Raw genomic sequence first — 16215 nt, 5'->3', positions numbered from 1 at the left:
CGTGTTGGACAGCAGCACCCATAAAACCCTGAAGTGAAGTGGCCGGAGCACAGATAACCCCTGGGGAGGGCGCTGGGGGTGGAAAGTCCCGGTCAAATTCCCCTCATGGAGATGCCAGAAGTGCCAGGGGAAGGAGCCAGGCCAGCGTGTGCCTTTGCCATTCAGTTTTGCTGTTGCTTTATTAATCGAGAGGGCAACACGCCATTAGTGACACTCGTTAGTGCCCAGCCCGAGTCCTCTGCACTTGCACCAGCCAGAGGCACCAGGCAGAGTCCTCATGGCTGTGGGGAGCGAGGATGGGGCGAGGGATTCACCAGGGCTGGGCAATGGGCAGCCTGTGCTGTCTGCTGGGGGGCTGGATTAGACCCCCCTTTCCTGGTCCAGCAGTGGGGTCTGGCTCCTCCAGTACGTCCCAAACACCCCACAAGGAGTCCCAAACACCCCACAAGGTGTCCTAAACACCCCACAAGGAGTCCCAAACACCCCACAAGGAGTCCCAAACACCCTACAAGGAGTCCCAAACACCCCATAAGGAGTCCCAAACACCCCACAAGGAGTCCCAAACACCCCACAAGGTGTCCTAAACACCCCACAAGGTGTCCTAAACACCCCACAAGGAGTCCCAAACACCCCACAAGGTGTCCTAAACACCCCACAAAGTGTCCCGAACACCCCACAAGGAGTCCCAAACACCCCACAAAGTGTCCCGAACACCCCACAAGGTGTCCTAAACACCCCACAAAGTGTCCCGAACACCCCACAAGCCTCATGGGGTGGGACACGGGCACCCTCTCCACCAGGGGATGCACCAAGAACCCACACCCAGCTCTAGCAGAGGATGCACGAGGCACCCAAAAGCGCTGCGAGACCACCCCTCCTACCCCGCCTCCAGCTCTCTGCCCAGGTGATGGGGACTGGCGTCCCTCCGCTGTCCCCTGTGCTCAGCCCGGCCTCCTCACTTCCCCACGAAGCAGTAGGTGCCGTAGGTCCTCATCTCCTTGCTGGGGAAGCCGAAGCTGCGGACGCCGGGGTCGGGCAGCCCGCCGCAGCGCTGCCGGGGGGTGGTGATGGGGTAGCGGACGCTGCCGTCCGCCAGCCACCCCCCGTCACAGCGATCCAGCCGCGAGAACTTCCAGGCGGAGTAGAGCTGGCCCACTTTGGCAAGGGCAGCCCCGTGGCTGCGGCACGCCTGCCCCGCCTCCTTGAAGTTCAGGTGGCCGCGGATGAAGTAGACCTGGCCTGGGGGACGGAGCGGGGGGCGCCGCAGGTGAGCACCCTTCCTGCAAACAACCTGCTGCAGGTGCGGGCGGGCAGCAGGGCTCGGTGGCGCCGTGGGAAGGACAGGGGAGCGCAGCACTACCTTGAAGAGCAGAGGTGAAGCAGAAAGCATCGAATCTGTCCTTCTGCTTGTCCCTGGCGCCGTAGGTGCGGACGCCGGGCAGGAGGAGGCGGCCGCCGCACGGCTCCCGCGAGTTGATGATGGGGTAGTGCACGGTGCCGTCCAGGATCCAGCCAGCATTGCACCAGTCCAGACCCTCCGTCCAGGCTGTGGGGCGAGAGGCAGCTCAGCAGCGGCGCTTCCCTCCTCCCCATCCCCAGACGGGCGCGGTTTTGGGCTGAAGAGGAGCTCTTTTAGGAATGCTTCACCTTTGTACAGCTGCTGGTAGGTGGCGAGGCGGGAGTCCTGCTGCTCGCAGGCTCGCTTGGCTTCGTGGTAGTTGAATTTGTAGCGCCCGTTGCTGGGCTGGTAAGGGAAGACGACGCCTGGAGGGACAGAGACGGGGTGAGGGCAATGCTTTTCCCAAAGGAGGCTCTGACACAACACCCCAGGGGATTCAGCGCTGAGTTTGCGGCGGGGGAGCAGGGCCGTGCAACGGGGGCGGAGGCACAGAGCCACACGCTCCATTCCAGCTGAGCGCCCTCCTCCTGCCACACCCCGCAGGGACGCACGCCGAGCTCACCCTCGAGGTGCAGCGTGAGCGAGATGCTCTCATCCTCCAGCCCGTTGACGAGCTGGCAGCGGTAGCGGCCCTCGTCCTCCAGCGCCACGTCGGTGATGGTGAGCGAGGCGTCGTAGCGGTGGCTGTGCCGCAGGCGCACCCGCGGGCTCAGCGGCCCGTAGTTCTTGTGGAACAGCCCGTTGGTGATGATGATGATGCTCTCCCCGTAGTTGGCTGGCTCCACCTTGCTCCACTTCACGCGGTAGTTGCGAGGCAGGGCGCGCAGCACGCAGGGCAGGGTGGCCGTGGCGCCGCGCTGCGTGTGCACCGTGGGGTGCAGGGGCTCCAGCAGGTACTGCAGGTGCAGTGGGGCTGCAGCCCCCCGGGCAGCCTCAGCACCATCCCTCCGACACCCCCCGCGAGTGTCCTCAACCCTCACCAGCCCCTGATGGTTTCTATCATCCATCCTGGCTCCTCTTCATCTCTCCTGCACCTTCAGGAGGCACAGCTCAGGTCCTGCCCTGGCTGGGCCCGCCCAGCACCACCTCCCCTCTCCAGCACCGACTCCAGACAGCAGTGCCCAGTCCTCCCTGCAGGCCCTGCTCCCTCCAGGGGCTCCACATCCTGCCCCCCCCCCCCCCAGGCCCTGCTCCCTACCTGGGGTCCCCGTTGGCCGCTGGAAGATGCTGGACCCTGGGGGTGCTGCTAGGAGCCAGAGGCAGCCGAGCGGGAGCAGCCTGTGCATCCTCAGAGCCGGGGGCAGGACGGAGCCTGGGGGGAGCGCAGGGGTCAGGGAGGTGCAGTGGGACACAGCCCAGCTTTGGAGGGGCCTGGAGGGTGTGGCCCTGCTCCGCCGGGGGCTCTCTGACATTTATTGTGCTTGCAGGACACCGACCCCACAGACTGTGCCAACCCTCCTTTCCTGGCACCCCCTCCTCCCCCCCCCAGTCTCTTACCGTCCCCAGCCACGTCCTTCGGGGAGCCGCCGCGCCCATCCAACGCCCCCTGCCCACGTGCTGCCCCGGCTCCTGCTGCTTCCCTGCTCCGTCATAAACACCCCGTGGGGGGGCCAGCGGTCCTGGGAAGGCCAGACCTGCGCCACGAGGGAGAGGTGACACGGGGACACGGGGACACGGGAGGTGGCGGGCAGGTGCTCCCAGCCAGCCCCCTCCGTGTCACCGTGCTGGGGCGGGCGGTGTCCTGGCAGCCCCGCGGCCCCGCGGGCCCTTGATGCCCGCTCCCATGGTGCCGGCCGTGCCCTCGCTCCCTGCCCTGTCACCGGCTCTTCCTGCTTTCTTCTCTTTTTTTTTTTTTTTTTTTCCCCCTCCAACACCTCCCCGAGGAGCACACAGGGAGGAGGAAGCACAATTTCCCATTGTGAGTGTCTTTCTCTTTATTGTTCTGCTCGGCAAAACACAGTGTGCCCGGATAACAAACATCCCTTTATCTGCAGGCCACAGCTTTGGGAATTCAGGGAAAACGACAGTTCTGCATCGGGCTCCAGCAGCCTCTTGGGCTGGCAAACCCCCCCTTAGTGCTGGGACGGGGCTCTCTGATCCCACAGACAGCAGGGCAATGGTTAATTTCATTCCCCTCTCCCCGTCCCTGATGAAGGGATGATGCTCCCACCCCTTGAGGCTCTGGAGGGTTGTGCAAGGGGGCTGCCCCACCACTCGAGTCCCACTGGATGTATCCTGCCCTCCAAAAAGGCATCGGAGAGGCCTCCCCACCATCCCCTGGGGCCAGGAGCCAAGCGCAGGCACACAATGGTGCTGTGTGTTCCGGGCTGCCGCAACTTCTTCCTCCCCCAGGGTCCATCTCCAATGGTGGAGGAAGCTCTAAAAGGAAGCACAAGACAAGCAGTGACTGTCCCCAGCACCACCCTGGCCTCACCATGGCACACGCGCCACAGCAAACAGCCCCCCCAGGGGACAAAGGCATCCAGGTGCCCTCATCCCCCACCTGCTCCCCACTGCTTCCAGCCCCTTTTCAAGAAGGGGCACCAATTCTGATGGCAGCAGGCTGCACTGGAAGCCTTCTTCCAGCTCAGAATGGTCAGAGCTTTGGCTCGTGGTGATGAGCAAAAGGCGCCCATAGCTTTGCTCTCCCCGGGCTGAGGGAGGCTAAACTGGAGCAGCAGCGCTGCAGGCTCCTCCCTCGCAGCTCCCCACGGTTATCGGGTGGGTCCGGGGCTCTTCAGAGTCTGTCATCTCCCTCCCTCACACTTCCTGTGCCCACGGCTGCAGCAGCACATCCTGTTCTCCCCCAGCAGCAGCTCCTTGGCTGCAGGATGCTGATTCCCAGCTCTGCGCTGTCACAAACGAGCTGTTTCTCACATTTTTCCCAAGTGAAGGCACCAGCTACAGTCCCCAGCACTCACAAAACCACAGCCTGAAGCAGAACACTTGCAGGGGCTCCCGTAAGTGACTCACCCCCCTTCCCCATCCCGTTAGCATCAGGGCATGACCCCAGCCCACCACTGCTTATCTGAGTTCAGAGCTTGGCCCAGTGCTGTGGGAAGGAGTCACCCAAGTCACTTCCCAAATATACACTGCGTTATTTCTCTGCTCCTTGTCTCTTCTTCTCCCTTTTTGGGATCTGCACCCACTCTACAAACACCTCTGCAGCAGCAGAGGCAGCCAAAGAAAAGCCAAGGAACCCCTTGTGCTCAGCTCTGCCAGCTCCTGGCGTGGGCTCCATCAGGAGCCTCTGACTCTGCTCCTTGGTCCTGCTCTTCAAAGCTCAGATTCTCCTTCTCCCCTCTCGACCTCACAGGAAACCTCACCCCCAAAGCCCCCTGAACACTCCTTTTTCCTTCTGACCAGGGAATTTGAGCCTAGCTTTGTGGGACTTGGCTGAGCCAGCACCTCCAGAGCAGGTCAGTCCCACCAGTTGTGCATCACCCTCCACCCGCTCTGCCTGACCCAGTCCCCAAAACCACCGTGTTTCTGCAATGCAGAGGCAGAAACCTCATGCATCCCCCCCACAGCTCCTGCCTCGCCCCAAATCCGGCCCCCCCACCCCAGCAGAGAGGGACGCGGACCCCACACAGCCCACACACTTCCCAGCACAGTGCCTGGAGCCACCTGATGTGGCAACGCCAGGTGTGGAGGTGTGCCAGGGCATCCAGCCCCGAGTTTCCGTGTTGGCAGCGCTGTGCCGCTCCCGGCAGTCCCTTGGAGGTGAGGGAGACACCTGGCAGGCGCAGTTTGCAGCCCCAGCGTGGCTCTCCCCATGCACCCACCCCGTTTGCAGGGGTTCACCTGCCCCGGCTGCCCCCCGACATGCCTGAGCACACAGCCGCCTCGAGGCTCCGGCTCTCCGGGCTGTGCTTCCTCCTGCAAATCCTCAACATCCTCCTCTTCGCCGTGTTCGTGCGGTACAGCCCCGAGGGCAGCGCCGGCCCGTGCCCCCCGCAGCTGAACTGCAGCCGCAGGAACGAGGACTCGGCTTTCCAGCAGCCCCGTGAGTACCCCCATGGCCGTGGGTGCGAAGAGCCCTTCTGCTCAGGGGATGGCGCCGGGTGTCACCGCTCAGGCTGCAAACCTGTCACAGGCTCCGGGGTTAACAGAGAGGGAGCGTCGGGCTGCAGGGCTGGGGCTCTGGTGCTTCCCAGAGGGGGTAAAGCAGACCTGCTGCAAGGATTTCTGGAATGCTTGGACAGAGGCAGCCCCAAAAGAGGGATATTTGGGTCTGGGACACGTGTTAGAGCTCGGAAGGGATCACTGAGTGCAGTGAAAAACTGGGGATCATCATCCCATGCCTGGCATGGAGCACAGCAGCTGCTCCTGGCACTTTCGGGGCTGCAGAGCTCCCCACGGACCAGCTGGGGGTTTGCAGTGCCGGGGGATTTACACCGTGCCCCTTCCACGCAGGATTTGGCTCCCTGGGTGCTACCACAGGGTGCAGCGGGGCCTGGGCTCTGCCCCGCCGGGAGCACCCTGCTGCATGCTGGGCGTCACCGCACAACTCCTGCCGGGATAAGGGGCTGCCTCTCGCTTTTCTGAGCCACAGACAAGGTGGTCAATGCGACAGGAGCTTCAGAGTGCCCCGGCCGAGAGTGGGGAGCGAGTGGAGCCGCTGGGCAGGGAGCTGGCAGCCGGCAGCCGGCAGGTTTTCCCGGTTTCACCTGCCCACGTAACCCCACCCAGTGAGTCACGGAGGAGGCCGGGCCGCAGCTGTCACTGAAGGGGTGCAAAGAGCGTCCAGGCCAAGCAAGGATTGAGCCCCCCCATCCTCTGGTTTGCCACCAAATGGTACCAGACCGATCCCAATTCTCTGCTCATCCTTTCTCCTCATCCCGTGAACTGGGACATGATGCTTTCAGGGGCAGCAGCGAGGTCCCAGCGGTGCTGACACCTCAGAGCCACTTTCACGCTGGCCTAGTGGGTGCAGACACCCCAAGAGCTTTCTGTGCTGTGGGGTGAATGTCCTGAGATACCTGCACAGGGCAGCTGCAGATGGGGTGGCCAAGAGCTGCTGCAAAGGGTCACACCAGGCAGGGATGGCTTTTACTGGCACTCCCCACTGCAGATCTCCAAGGAAGATCTTCCACCGTGGCTCCAGACACGCGTCAAGTGGAGCGAGCCTGCAGCTCCCCAAAGCCTCTTAGAGCAGGAGTGTCTTAGTCCTGTCTGAGTCCCCTCAGGGACCAGCAGGAGGGTGGCTGCCCGCCCTCAGCACCTCCAGACCCATCCTTGTGCCTCTCCTCCAGCAGGTTTTCAGGGTGTCCACGTCCAAGTGCTCCTCAGCTTTGGGCTCCTGGTGGCGTTCCTCAGCCGCTATGGGCCGGGCAGCGCGGCCATCAGCGTCCTCATCACAGCCTTTGCCATCCAGTGGGCTGTTCTCACCCAGGGCGTGTTTCACTTCTTCCTCAACGGCAAAATTTACGTGGGAGCTCAGAGGTAAGGCAGGAGGGAGCCGCTGCTGCCCAGGCAGCTCATCCCAGCCCAGCCCTGGCACGCTGGCTCCCTCCTCTGTAAAACCCACGGCTCTGCTTTGGAGGAGGATTGTGAAGACAAGTGGGACGGGGTTGTTTGAGTACCGCCCTGTCCAGGGCTGTGTAAGTACTGCCAAGGCATTTGGGGGGGCACCCTGGCCCCCACCTGCCTCCAGCCCAGCCATCCCTTTGTCACCAGCATCACAAGGCTCTGCCTGTTCCGCTTGCAGGAGCAGTGGGCTGCAGGCTCAGCTCCTGCTCCCTCCCAGCTCTCCCCAGCGCCTGTGCTCATCCCTGGCAGTGCCAGCTCTAATCCCACACTTTTCCTCTCCTTCCCAGCATGGTCAGTGCTGACTTCTGCACCGCAGCTGTTCTGATCTCCACCGGAGCTGTTCTAGGCAGGGTAAGCCCTGTCCAGATGCTGCTGCTGGCCCTGCTGGAAGTCACCCTGTGCACTCTCAACGAATACATCCTGCTCAGTCTCATGGGGGTGAGTCACCAGAAAGGTTTGGGCTCCTCGTGTCAAGTTCTGCCACATCTGGAGAGGCAAACCCCTCACCCCACTTCCTGCACAGTGCTTTTCCACACTCCCTAGGTGAGCGACAGTGGACGCTCCTTGACCGTCCACACCTTTGGTGCTTATTTCGGCCTGATGGTTTCACGGGTCTTGTACCAGCCCCACAAGGACAAGAGGAAGAGGGAAGAGCAGCAGGATAAGGGGCACCAGACAGATGTCTTTGCTGTGGTTGGTATGGAACTCAGATCCTACAGCTCCCTGGTGGAAGGGTCGTCACCAATGCGGGGGTAGTGAGGCTGTGGCTTTCACCAGGAGATTGCTGCAGGCCATCAAGGACAGATGTCCTCCACCTCCCCAGGGACCTGTAGTGGGGCTGCACCACCCTCTCCTAGAAAAAGCTTTTCCTTGTGTTCTACCTGAACCTCCCTTGCTGCAAGCTGTGGCCTCGTGCATCTCTTGGCACTCGCAAGAAGTTTCTGTCCCACAAGGGATCAAGTCCAGCACCAAGACCTGTTCTATTCCCTGCAGGAACCATCTACCTGTGGATCTTCTGGCCCAGCTTCACCTCCACCACCTCCACTGTCCACCACAATGATGAGAACTGGGCAGTGCTCAACACCTACTTTTCACTGGTGGCAAGCACCGTGTCCACCTTCATCCTCTCTCCTGTCCTCTACGAGGAGAGCACCCCGAGGATGGTAGGTGCTCTCCTGGGACAAACCCAAGCTTCACGCCCTTCCCACATCCTGCCCTGTAGGAACAGTAAGCCTAAACATACCCAGGGCAAGAGGCGAGGCCTCTTAGGCTTTCTTGGGTTCATTAAGAACCAGTTTGATCTCTGAGGAAGACAACCCCCCCCTCCCAGTCCCACCCAAAAATATCTCCATTGCCGCCTGCTTTACTGTCTGCACCTCATTTGCAAATCATTTACAGGGATTTTTACATATCCTAAAATACTTCTAATTGCAGGAGAGCTGATGCTCTCCATGGAGCCAGTTCCCCTGACCGTGCCCTGCTCCATCAGGTCCAGGTCCAGGATGCCACCCTGGCTGGCATGGCCATGATGGGTATGGCTGGGGAGATGCTGGTCACCCCCTTTGGGGCCCTCATCGCGGGGTTTCTGGTTGGCCTGATCTCCCCGCTTGGCTTCAGGTTCTTCACGGTGAGTCACCTTGGGACAGCCAAGGACGCTGGTCCCAGGTCAGGGGATCTGCCCCCAAACCTGCAAACACGGGGCTGCAGCACGGCCTCCCTGGGCAGCTGAGCCCAACACCAGCTCTTCCCTGTGCTCTCCCCAGCCCGTTCTACGCTCCAGGCTGAAAATCCAGGACACCTGTGGGGTTCACAACACCCACGGGCTGCCTGGGATACTGGGGGCCTTGCTGGGGACGCTGCTGACGCTGCTGGCCACCGCAGACACTTATGGTTACAGGTGAGAGGAGCCAGAAATGGGGATGCCAGTGACTTGATGCACCAAGCTGAGACCACCACAACCCCTGAGATCAGGGCTGCTCCTCTCACCCTGTTACAGCAGCCCTTTAGAAGGCATTACCCAGAGCCACGAGCCTGTGACCAGCTCCCAAAACAAGCAAACTCCCCAAACAAACAAGATCCCAAAAGCCTGTCCCCTCTCTGGCATGCAGGCTGGAGCTTGTGTTCCCACTGGTGGCCCAGGGCAGCCGGACAGTCACTGACCAAGCAATCATCCAGCTCAGTGCCCTGCCCCTCACCCTGCTGCTCGCAGGGCTTGGGGGCTGCCTCACAGGTGAGTTTTGCAGTGCAGCGGGATGGAGGGTGTGAGGGGCAGGGGAATTGATGGATTCTGGGGGGAAAGGGCAGGAGCAGCCTCAAAACAAAGCATCCCCATCAGGCAGGCCCGGCAGAGCCCAGGGGTGCTCAGCACTGTGCAAACCCAGCCGAGGTCGGGGCTACCCCGGGGGCCAGGGCTCCCCTTGGGGCCGGGTTTCCCACACGGGGCCGGGGTTATCCATGGGGCATTACTCCCCTCTGGCTGGGGCTCCCCCCGAATCCGTGCTCCCCCCTGCTCCGCGCTCCTCGCTGTGTCCGGGGCTCTCCTCGGGGCTGAGGCTTTCCCCAGGTCTGTGCTCCCCCCGGGGTCGGGGCTCCCCGCCGGGCTCTGGGCTCTCCCCGGCTCCCCCCGGTCTGTGCTCCCCGCTGTGTCTGGGCTTCCCTCGAGTCTCGGCTCCCCCCGGTCCCGGTTCCTCCCGGCTCCCCCGGTCCCGGCTCCCCCGGGGTCCCGGCTCCCCCCGCTCCCGGCTCCCCCCGCTCCCGGTTCCCCCCGAATCCCGGCTCCCCCCGGGTCCCGGTTCCTCCCGGCTCCCCCCGAATCCCGGCTCCCCCCGAATCCCGGCTCCCCCCGAATCCCGGCTCCCCGCTCTCGCTGCCCGCCCGGTGCCGCCGCTAGATGTCAGGGGAAGCCCGGGCAGCGGCCGCCCCGCTCTCAGACGCCCTCGCCCGGCTTTCGATGTCCTCAGGAGCCGTCCTGAAAATCAAGGTGCTGAGGTGTTCCCCGGACGCGCAGTACAAGGAAAACGCCGTCTTCCGGGAGGTAAAGCTGGGGAATTGTTGGTGAAAAAGGGGTTTATGGGTCTCAGGCAGCAGCAGGGGTTGGATATTTCCCCCCAGCTGTTCGTACCCTCCCTCCTCTTGCAGCAGCATTTAGGGCAGGAGAGCTGCAGTAAATGCCCCTGGCCATGGACTCAGAGATTCCCTGACTCGTTTTAGGTTGGAAAAGCCCTCTAAAAGCACCAGGTCAAATCGTTCCACTACTGCCAAGGCCACCACTAAGCCATGTCCCCAAGGGCCACATCCACAAGCTGTTAAATCCCTCCAGGGATGGTGACTTTACCACTCCCCTGGGCAGCTGTGCCAGCGCTGGACGATTCCAGGGAAAGAATTTCCCCCAGTATTCCATCTAAACCTCCCTGGTGCAAGCCGAGCCCCCACGCAGCCCCAGTGTGCCCATTTCTGCCTCTCTCGTGTCTCTGGTGCAGGTGGCTGAGGAAGGATCTGAGCCCAGTGCAAGTGGAAAGGAGGAGCTGGGCATCAGCACCTTGGTGTAACGAGCCCGAATCTCCAGTGAGGTCCTGCACCAGCGATGGTCTGGCGTGGCCAGTGCCAGCTGGCTTCTGGCAGCCTGAACTTCCCACAGCCACGCTGGCTCCCACGCAGGAGCCAGCTGCTGGTCCCAAACGTTTTGGGAGCAGCTGGGTGTCCACAGGCCTTTGCAGGGTGAGGAGGTGCTGTGCTATCCCTGTGCTTGTTGTGGGAGCAACACGGCTCTTGCTGCCAGGGTCACCTCAGGGTGTCCAGGCTTGGCTCAGCCACCTCCCCTCCCTGCTCCTTGCCTCAGTTTCCCCATCAGCTGCTCTCTGGAGGAAGGCAGTGGGGAGAGGAGGGATGACTGTGTTGGAGAACGGGCACAGGAGGCTGAACAGAAAGCAGCAAAGACTTTGTACAGACACTTCTGCGCACAGCAATTAAAATATATGGGTTTTTTTGTAGCTTCAGGATTTGCCCCTGAATTCTCATGGCAGCTGCCCAGCTCTGCTGGCTGTTTCCTTCAAGTGTCATCCAGGGAGGAAGGCAAAGCCCCCCCCCCCCAGTTTCCCCTGCACCCCAAACACTGATGCCCATTTGGTTCCATGGGTTGTGCCACCCATCTGAGCATGGTGCAGTCTTTGGGGTGTGGGACAGCACCCAGGAGCAGGAGCAGGGTGACACCGGGGTCCCCAGCACGGGGGTGACCCCTGCCTTCCCCTGACCACTCCTCACCTCGCACCAGGGGCTCCCCTCAACACATAAATGCCCCCAGCCCTCAGCCCCGCTGTGACAGAGATGCTCCTCTGGCCATTGCAGCCCCAGCACTCAGAAGCCCGGCCCCACATCCCCCTGCAAAGGGGCTGCCACCCCACCTGCGAGCAGCTTGGAACACCCAGGGAGTGCTCGAGGGAACCCACAGACTTTGATTTGTGAATTGGATGGATTCACGGTTAATAGTAATAATAACAATAATAGCAACGAAATGTATTAACAGATGTGTCTCAAGACACGAGAGTCCTGCAGCGACTGGAGCAGGGGCACAGCCCCAGAGGACTCCTAGAGGGGCGATGGTGGATGTGCCGGGGGTCCCCGATGGGGGGGGACACCTTGGGGTCCCATCTCCCATGAGCCTGGGGTGGCTGTCAGACACTTTCACACTCCCTGTGCCAGACTGGCACTCACCATGTGGGATTCCTGCAGGCACAGGTGTCCCCAGCTGCCAGCACCGTCCCTGAGGAGGGGGACCACAGCCCCACGCAGAGGGGACAGGGGGTGCAGGGCCAGCACAGCGAAGTTTGGGGCAAATGCTTTGCTACCCAACCAGAGCAGCCACAGGTGCGACCCTCTTGTTCTCATATCTGCTGCTGTTGAAGCACACAGGTTTCCTATAACTGACTGGACAAAAAATGACAAAAATTAATGAAAAGCATTTCTTTGCAGGTGATCATAAACGCCACTTTAAAACACAGCAGTAAGTCAAAACATCTTGCTTTTATATAAGTCAAACTATGGCTTTAACTTTCCCCGCTTTCGTCGTCCGTTACAGAAAACTGGTGAAAGGAGCACATTAAATGCTTTGGTGTGACTGAAATTCCATGACGAAACACAGGGAAGCGGGTCACGCGCTTCTGCTGCCGCTGCAGCCCTGAGGAAGGTTCCTGCAGGGAGCGCAGCCCCGCTCCTCGCTCAGGCGCCAGGGGAGGACACGTCCCGTCCCCGCGTCCGTGTGACGGGCTAGGGGGAGACGCGGGATGCAGGAGGGAGAAGGGGCACGAGGGCTGGTGCTCCAGCAAGGGGGTGCTGGGCTCCAGCAAGGGGGTGCTGGGCTCCAGCCGTCACCCCTAGCCCGAGCCGCAGGGCTCACCCCAGCCCCGCGCCGCCCCCTCCCACCTCACCTCCTTCCCAGCCCTCTCCTCCCCTTTCCCAGGCAGCCCCCTTCTCCTTTTTGATCTCCTCGCAGCGCATTTCAAAAGCAACCCACTGCGACGGGAAGAAAATCCCCTCCAGTGAGATCATTGCGAGACCCTCAGACGTCGGGGTCGGGTGTGAAATGGACCTCCCTCCTCCTCCTCCTCCCCTCCTCGCCCGGCCCCGGCCCCTCTGAAAGGCTGTTATGTTTTGTAATCGGATTAGGGGAGCCCCGCGCCCTCCCCGCGGCCGTTCCCCGGCGTGCCCGGCCCGCGGCCGCCGCTCTCGCCGCAGTTGTTTAAGCGAGCGCGGAGCTCTCCGTGCGGCGGGAGCCGGGGCCGCCGAGAGCCTGAAAGGTTCAGTCAGCGAACAAATTGCTTCTCTGTAGGGGCCGTTTTCTTCCCAAGTTGAACATAATGATGGCAGTTTGAGGAACAGATGGTGCAGCTAAGCAGATAATCCCGCCGGCCCCGGGCTCGGGGAGAGGCAGCGCCGGCTCTGCCCGCAGCGCCCGGGGCCGTCCCGGGACGGGAGGGTCGCGCCGGTGTCGGGGTGACGATCGCACCCCGACCGAGCACAAGGAGCTTGGGCGAGCGCCCCCACCTTCACGCCTCTTCTGCCTCGCGGGTGGGTTGGGTGCCAGACTCCGCTCGTGCCTCAGTTTCCCCGGAGCCCTCTGCCCCGTCACTTTGCAAGGCAGGGCTCACCTCCGGATCGCAGCCTGACCTGGGGAGATGTGATGTGAGACAAAACAGCTTTCCCTGCACTGGAGCAAAGGACAGCCGAGAATTTACAGCTCGTTTCCCTCTCATTTTCCTATTTTGCCCCTCTCTCCAAGAGTATTCAAGATGTGGAAAGAGCTGAAGAAATTCCACCAGCTCGCAGGGGCTGGGTGTGCGGCGTGCCCGTGTCAAGCTCAGGGATGCCGGGATCTGCCTGCTAAATGAGTCTTTATTTAAAATACATCAGCGGGAAGAGCCCAAGGCCCCACAGACACGATGAAGGGCAGGGCAAGGCACGGACGCATCTGCGTGGAGCAAGCCCTGCCCGCCTGCCCGTGCCACGCTGGCACCAGAGACCCTTCCCCACGCCTCGGGGCTCTCCCAGCCTTCAGGACACGCTCCAGGCACACTGCACCGCATGCCTGTGTCCGGCGGGTTTGTTTAATTCATGCCCGTCCCCTGAGAGCCCCGGCTCTGACAGCTCCCCTGCCCTCTCCGTGGCAGCCCAGCTGCCAAGAGACCTGCCTAATTCACCTCTTGCTAATGCAGGAGCTCAATCAGCTGCTCGAAGGGTGTTTTACAAGTCAAAGCAATAACAGCATCCCTCTGCTACAGCTGGGGAAACTAAGGCACACAAAGAGGTGCCCAGGAGTCCATTGGAATTAGAAGCAGGACAAAGCCTGGGCTCCCCGAGCTCCTGGTGTACATGTCCTTACACATCCACAGCCCCCCCCGCCTCCCCCCCACCCGGAGCAGCTGATGCCGTGTGCTGTTTGATAGAAAGCCAGCTAATCATCTTTCCCACCTTCCTCAGAGTGTGAATCGTTATCCCAGCGACACCTGTAAAGCTCCTTGTCAGACGAGGCTGGTGCACACAGCTCATAATGGGCACCAGATGGGAGAGGGAGGGCTCGGGGAGAGGAGCAGGGGCCTGGCCACCCCCACACTGAACAAAGAGCAGTGCCCCACGGCCTCCCAGTATGGACCAGTGTCAGCAGCACTGGTTTGGAAGGTCAGCAGCAAGGAGAGAGCCCGGGCAGAGGTGGCAGTGGAGGGAGAGCCACCACTCGTGGCACTGAACGCCTCGATAAGTCCCCAGGCAGCCCTGCCCCTTGGAAAAGGATCTGGCAAAAGCGACAAGTGAGGGCTCAAGGCAGGAGAGCCATGGAGCCCTGCTCACCACAGCATGCCCAGAGCCTGGCACCGGGCACCCCAAATCCTCCAAAGCACACCCCACCATGCCTTGGAGCCTCTGCTCAGTGCCAGCCTTGCAGTGGCACCGCGGGTGCAGGAAATCCTCCCACGGGTTCGACGGTGACAGGGAGGACACGATGTGAATCAGAGACAGGTCCCTGTGCTTGGGCTGATCCAGAGCCCCCCAGGCTTCCCCCCTGACCCGAAACTTTGGGGGCAGAGCTCAGCCCCCCCCGTGGAAGTCCCCAGTGCCACTGCAATTACAGAACCACGTTTTCAGGCCCCCGTTCATTGCCAGCGGCGTAATGAGCCCCCAGGCAGCATCAGCGGGGGCAAAGCAATTAAAATTGCTGCCGTGCTCGCTGCGTGGGTGGCTCTGCTGTGGGCTGCTGCCAGTGCCCGTTTTGGGGCGAGTGGGCACCGCCAGGCCGGGCACGGCCTCAGATTGCTGCACGTCCCTGGGGGTGAACAATCGACTCGTTCTTCCCCGGGTGCAAAGAATAATAAAATAAAAATGAAGAGGGAATAAAGGCCCCAGTAAAGCTGGGAGTCAAGTTTATTTACAAACTGAGTATGAAGTGAAGGGCCTGGAACAAAGGTGTTATGTAAGGGACAGTCACTAAGGGGCTCTTTACCCACGCTAATTGCCACTTGCTCCATGATATCCATTTATCTCGCAGCTGAAATGGCCTCCTCAGGCTTGTGGGTTCAAGCAGCGCTTGTTTGCAACACTGCCCAGTGCAATTAGTGCACCAGCACAGGGGCTGGTGCAGTCCCACCACCCAAACCCACCGGGCAGCCTCGCACCTCCCCAAAAAGGGGCATCATGCCCACAGTGGGTGGGTGTGCTGGTGGGCAGGGAGAGGTGCTGCCTTGCGTGGGACTTTGGTGTTGTGTAACAGCGGGGCACAACGGGGCTTAGTTCTGCAGGAGGGACCTCGAGGTCATCCCCACCCAGCCTGGGGGGTGAGGGGCAGAAAACCATCGTGGGATTCTTGTGGAGGCAGCTGCGAGGGTGACGGCCCCGAAAGGAGAACGAGCTCTGGAGAGGATGAACAGAACCTGCTGTTTGTGATGGTGTTTCCCAGGGCTCCAGCTGGAAACTGCCCTCAGGTGCAAAAGCCCGAAAGGCAGAAACCAGAATAAAAACCACCATGGGGAGAAGAGGCTGCTGTGAGTGCTGCAGGGCCTTGCTGCTCCCATCCCTGCCCTCAGCCCTGGCACGTCCAGGGGCACAGAGAGACCCTTAGCTCTGCTCCAGCCAAACTCAGGAAAGGGAGGAAGATGAGGTGGCAGCACCCCCAGGAGCCAAGAGGTCAATTTTATTGACAAACTGCCTCTTGAATGGAGCACGGGGAACAATGCTGGCCTCAGCCCGGGTCAGTCGGGGCTGTGTAAAGCAAGGGGCCGGCTCCTGTGGCCCCGGGAGAGCCCTCCAGGCGAGTGGCCTTTACCAACGTGTTTGCATAACCTCTGACCCCTTCTTTTGGGGTTTAATTGAAATCCCAGCTTGGTGACAAATTGGCATGACCAGCAGGCTGGAGGCCGGGAGGGTGAGCGTGGAAGCGATGCTGGAAATTCCCCTTCCTGCTCCGGCAGTGACCCAACCTGCTGCCCCTTCCTGTGCTGCCCTGGGACACCTGCAAAGCCCAAGGCGTGTTTTAATCACACCCTGCTCCTCGTCTGGTCCCATGTCACTGCCCAAAGGCCACCACAATGGGTTTGGGACTGCCCAAAGGCCAGCAGCAGCTGTGTCTCAGCACAGGCAGGGGCAGACAAGCACTGTCTGGGGTGTGTGAGCCTCCTTCACAAACGCTCTGCACCGAAGCCTCCTTGGCTGGAATGCTCTGATGCTTTGTTAATCACAGAACTCGTTAGGCTGAGGCATTTGCAGTTCCCACCCTGGCAAACCCCCACCACGGAGACCCCTCT

General features: G+C 61.3%; 2 protein-coding genes across 2 annotated transcripts; one reads left to right on the top strand and one right to left on the bottom strand.

Annotated features, from left to right (window-relative positions):
• Nucleotides 1-160: 160 nt before the first annotated feature.
• On the bottom strand, nucleotides 161-3225 carry HAPLN2 (hyaluronan and proteoglycan link protein 2). The gene is made up of 6 exons (XM_053967031.1): nucleotides 2897-3225; nucleotides 2598-2711; nucleotides 1962-2312; nucleotides 1648-1764; nucleotides 1361-1546; nucleotides 161-1239 (listed from the first exon to the last, which is right to left on the bottom strand). The coding sequence occupies exons 2-6, from the start codon at nucleotides 2683-2685 to the stop codon at nucleotides 956-958; spliced, it is 1026 nt and encodes a 341-aa protein (XP_053823006.1). The 5' UTR covers nucleotides 2686-2711; nucleotides 2897-3225; the 3' UTR covers nucleotides 161-955.
• Nucleotides 3226-5107: 1882 nt separating this feature from the next.
• On the top strand, nucleotides 5108-10920 carry RHBG (Rh family B glycoprotein). The gene is made up of 10 exons (XM_053967005.1): nucleotides 5108-5405; nucleotides 6655-6844; nucleotides 7219-7369; nucleotides 7475-7628; nucleotides 7925-8094; nucleotides 8421-8558; nucleotides 8695-8828; nucleotides 9040-9161; nucleotides 9892-9965; nucleotides 10411-10920. The coding sequence occupies exons 1-10, from the start codon at nucleotides 5225-5227 to the stop codon at nucleotides 10477-10479; spliced, it is 1383 nt and encodes a 460-aa protein (XP_053822980.1). The 5' UTR covers nucleotides 5108-5224; the 3' UTR covers nucleotides 10480-10920.
• Nucleotides 10921-16215: the final 5295 nt, after the last annotated feature.

The sequence above is a fragment of the Vidua chalybeata genome, chromosome 29, assembly GCF_026979565.1.
Source record: "Vidua chalybeata isolate OUT-0048 chromosome 29, bVidCha1 merged haplotype, whole genome shotgun sequence".
Lineage (NCBI taxonomy): Eukaryota > Metazoa > Chordata > Aves > Passeriformes > Viduidae > Vidua > Vidua chalybeata.
This window is presented reverse-complemented; position numbering and strand designations above follow the sequence as displayed.

Bases quoted from the DNA above. Each gene is read 5' to 3' on its own strand.
- RHBG (XM_053967005.1), top strand. From the start codon at position 5,225: ATGCCTGAGCACACAGCCGCCTCGAGGCTCCGGCTCTCCGGGCTGTGC. The intron at 7,370-7,474 runs GTGAGTCACCAG...CACACTCCCTAG, and splicing joins TCCTGCTCAGTCTCATGGGG to GTGAGCGACAGTGGACGCTC. The intron at 9,162-9,891 runs GTGAGTTTTGCA...CGATGTCCTCAG, and splicing joins GCTTGGGGGCTGCCTCACAG to GAGCCGTCCTGAAAATCAAG.
- HAPLN2 (XM_053967031.1), bottom strand. From the start codon at position 2,685: ATGCACAGGCTGCTCCCGCTCGGCTGCCTCTGGCTCCTAGCAGCACCC. The intron at 2,313-2,597 runs GTAGGGAGCAGG...GGGGGGCTGCAG, and splicing joins GCGGCCAACGGGGACCCCAG to CCCCACTGCACCTGCAGTAC. The intron at 1,547-1,647 runs GTGAAGCATTCC...CTCGCCCCACAG, and splicing joins CTACCAGCAGCTGTACAAAG to CCTGGACGGAGGGTCTGGAC.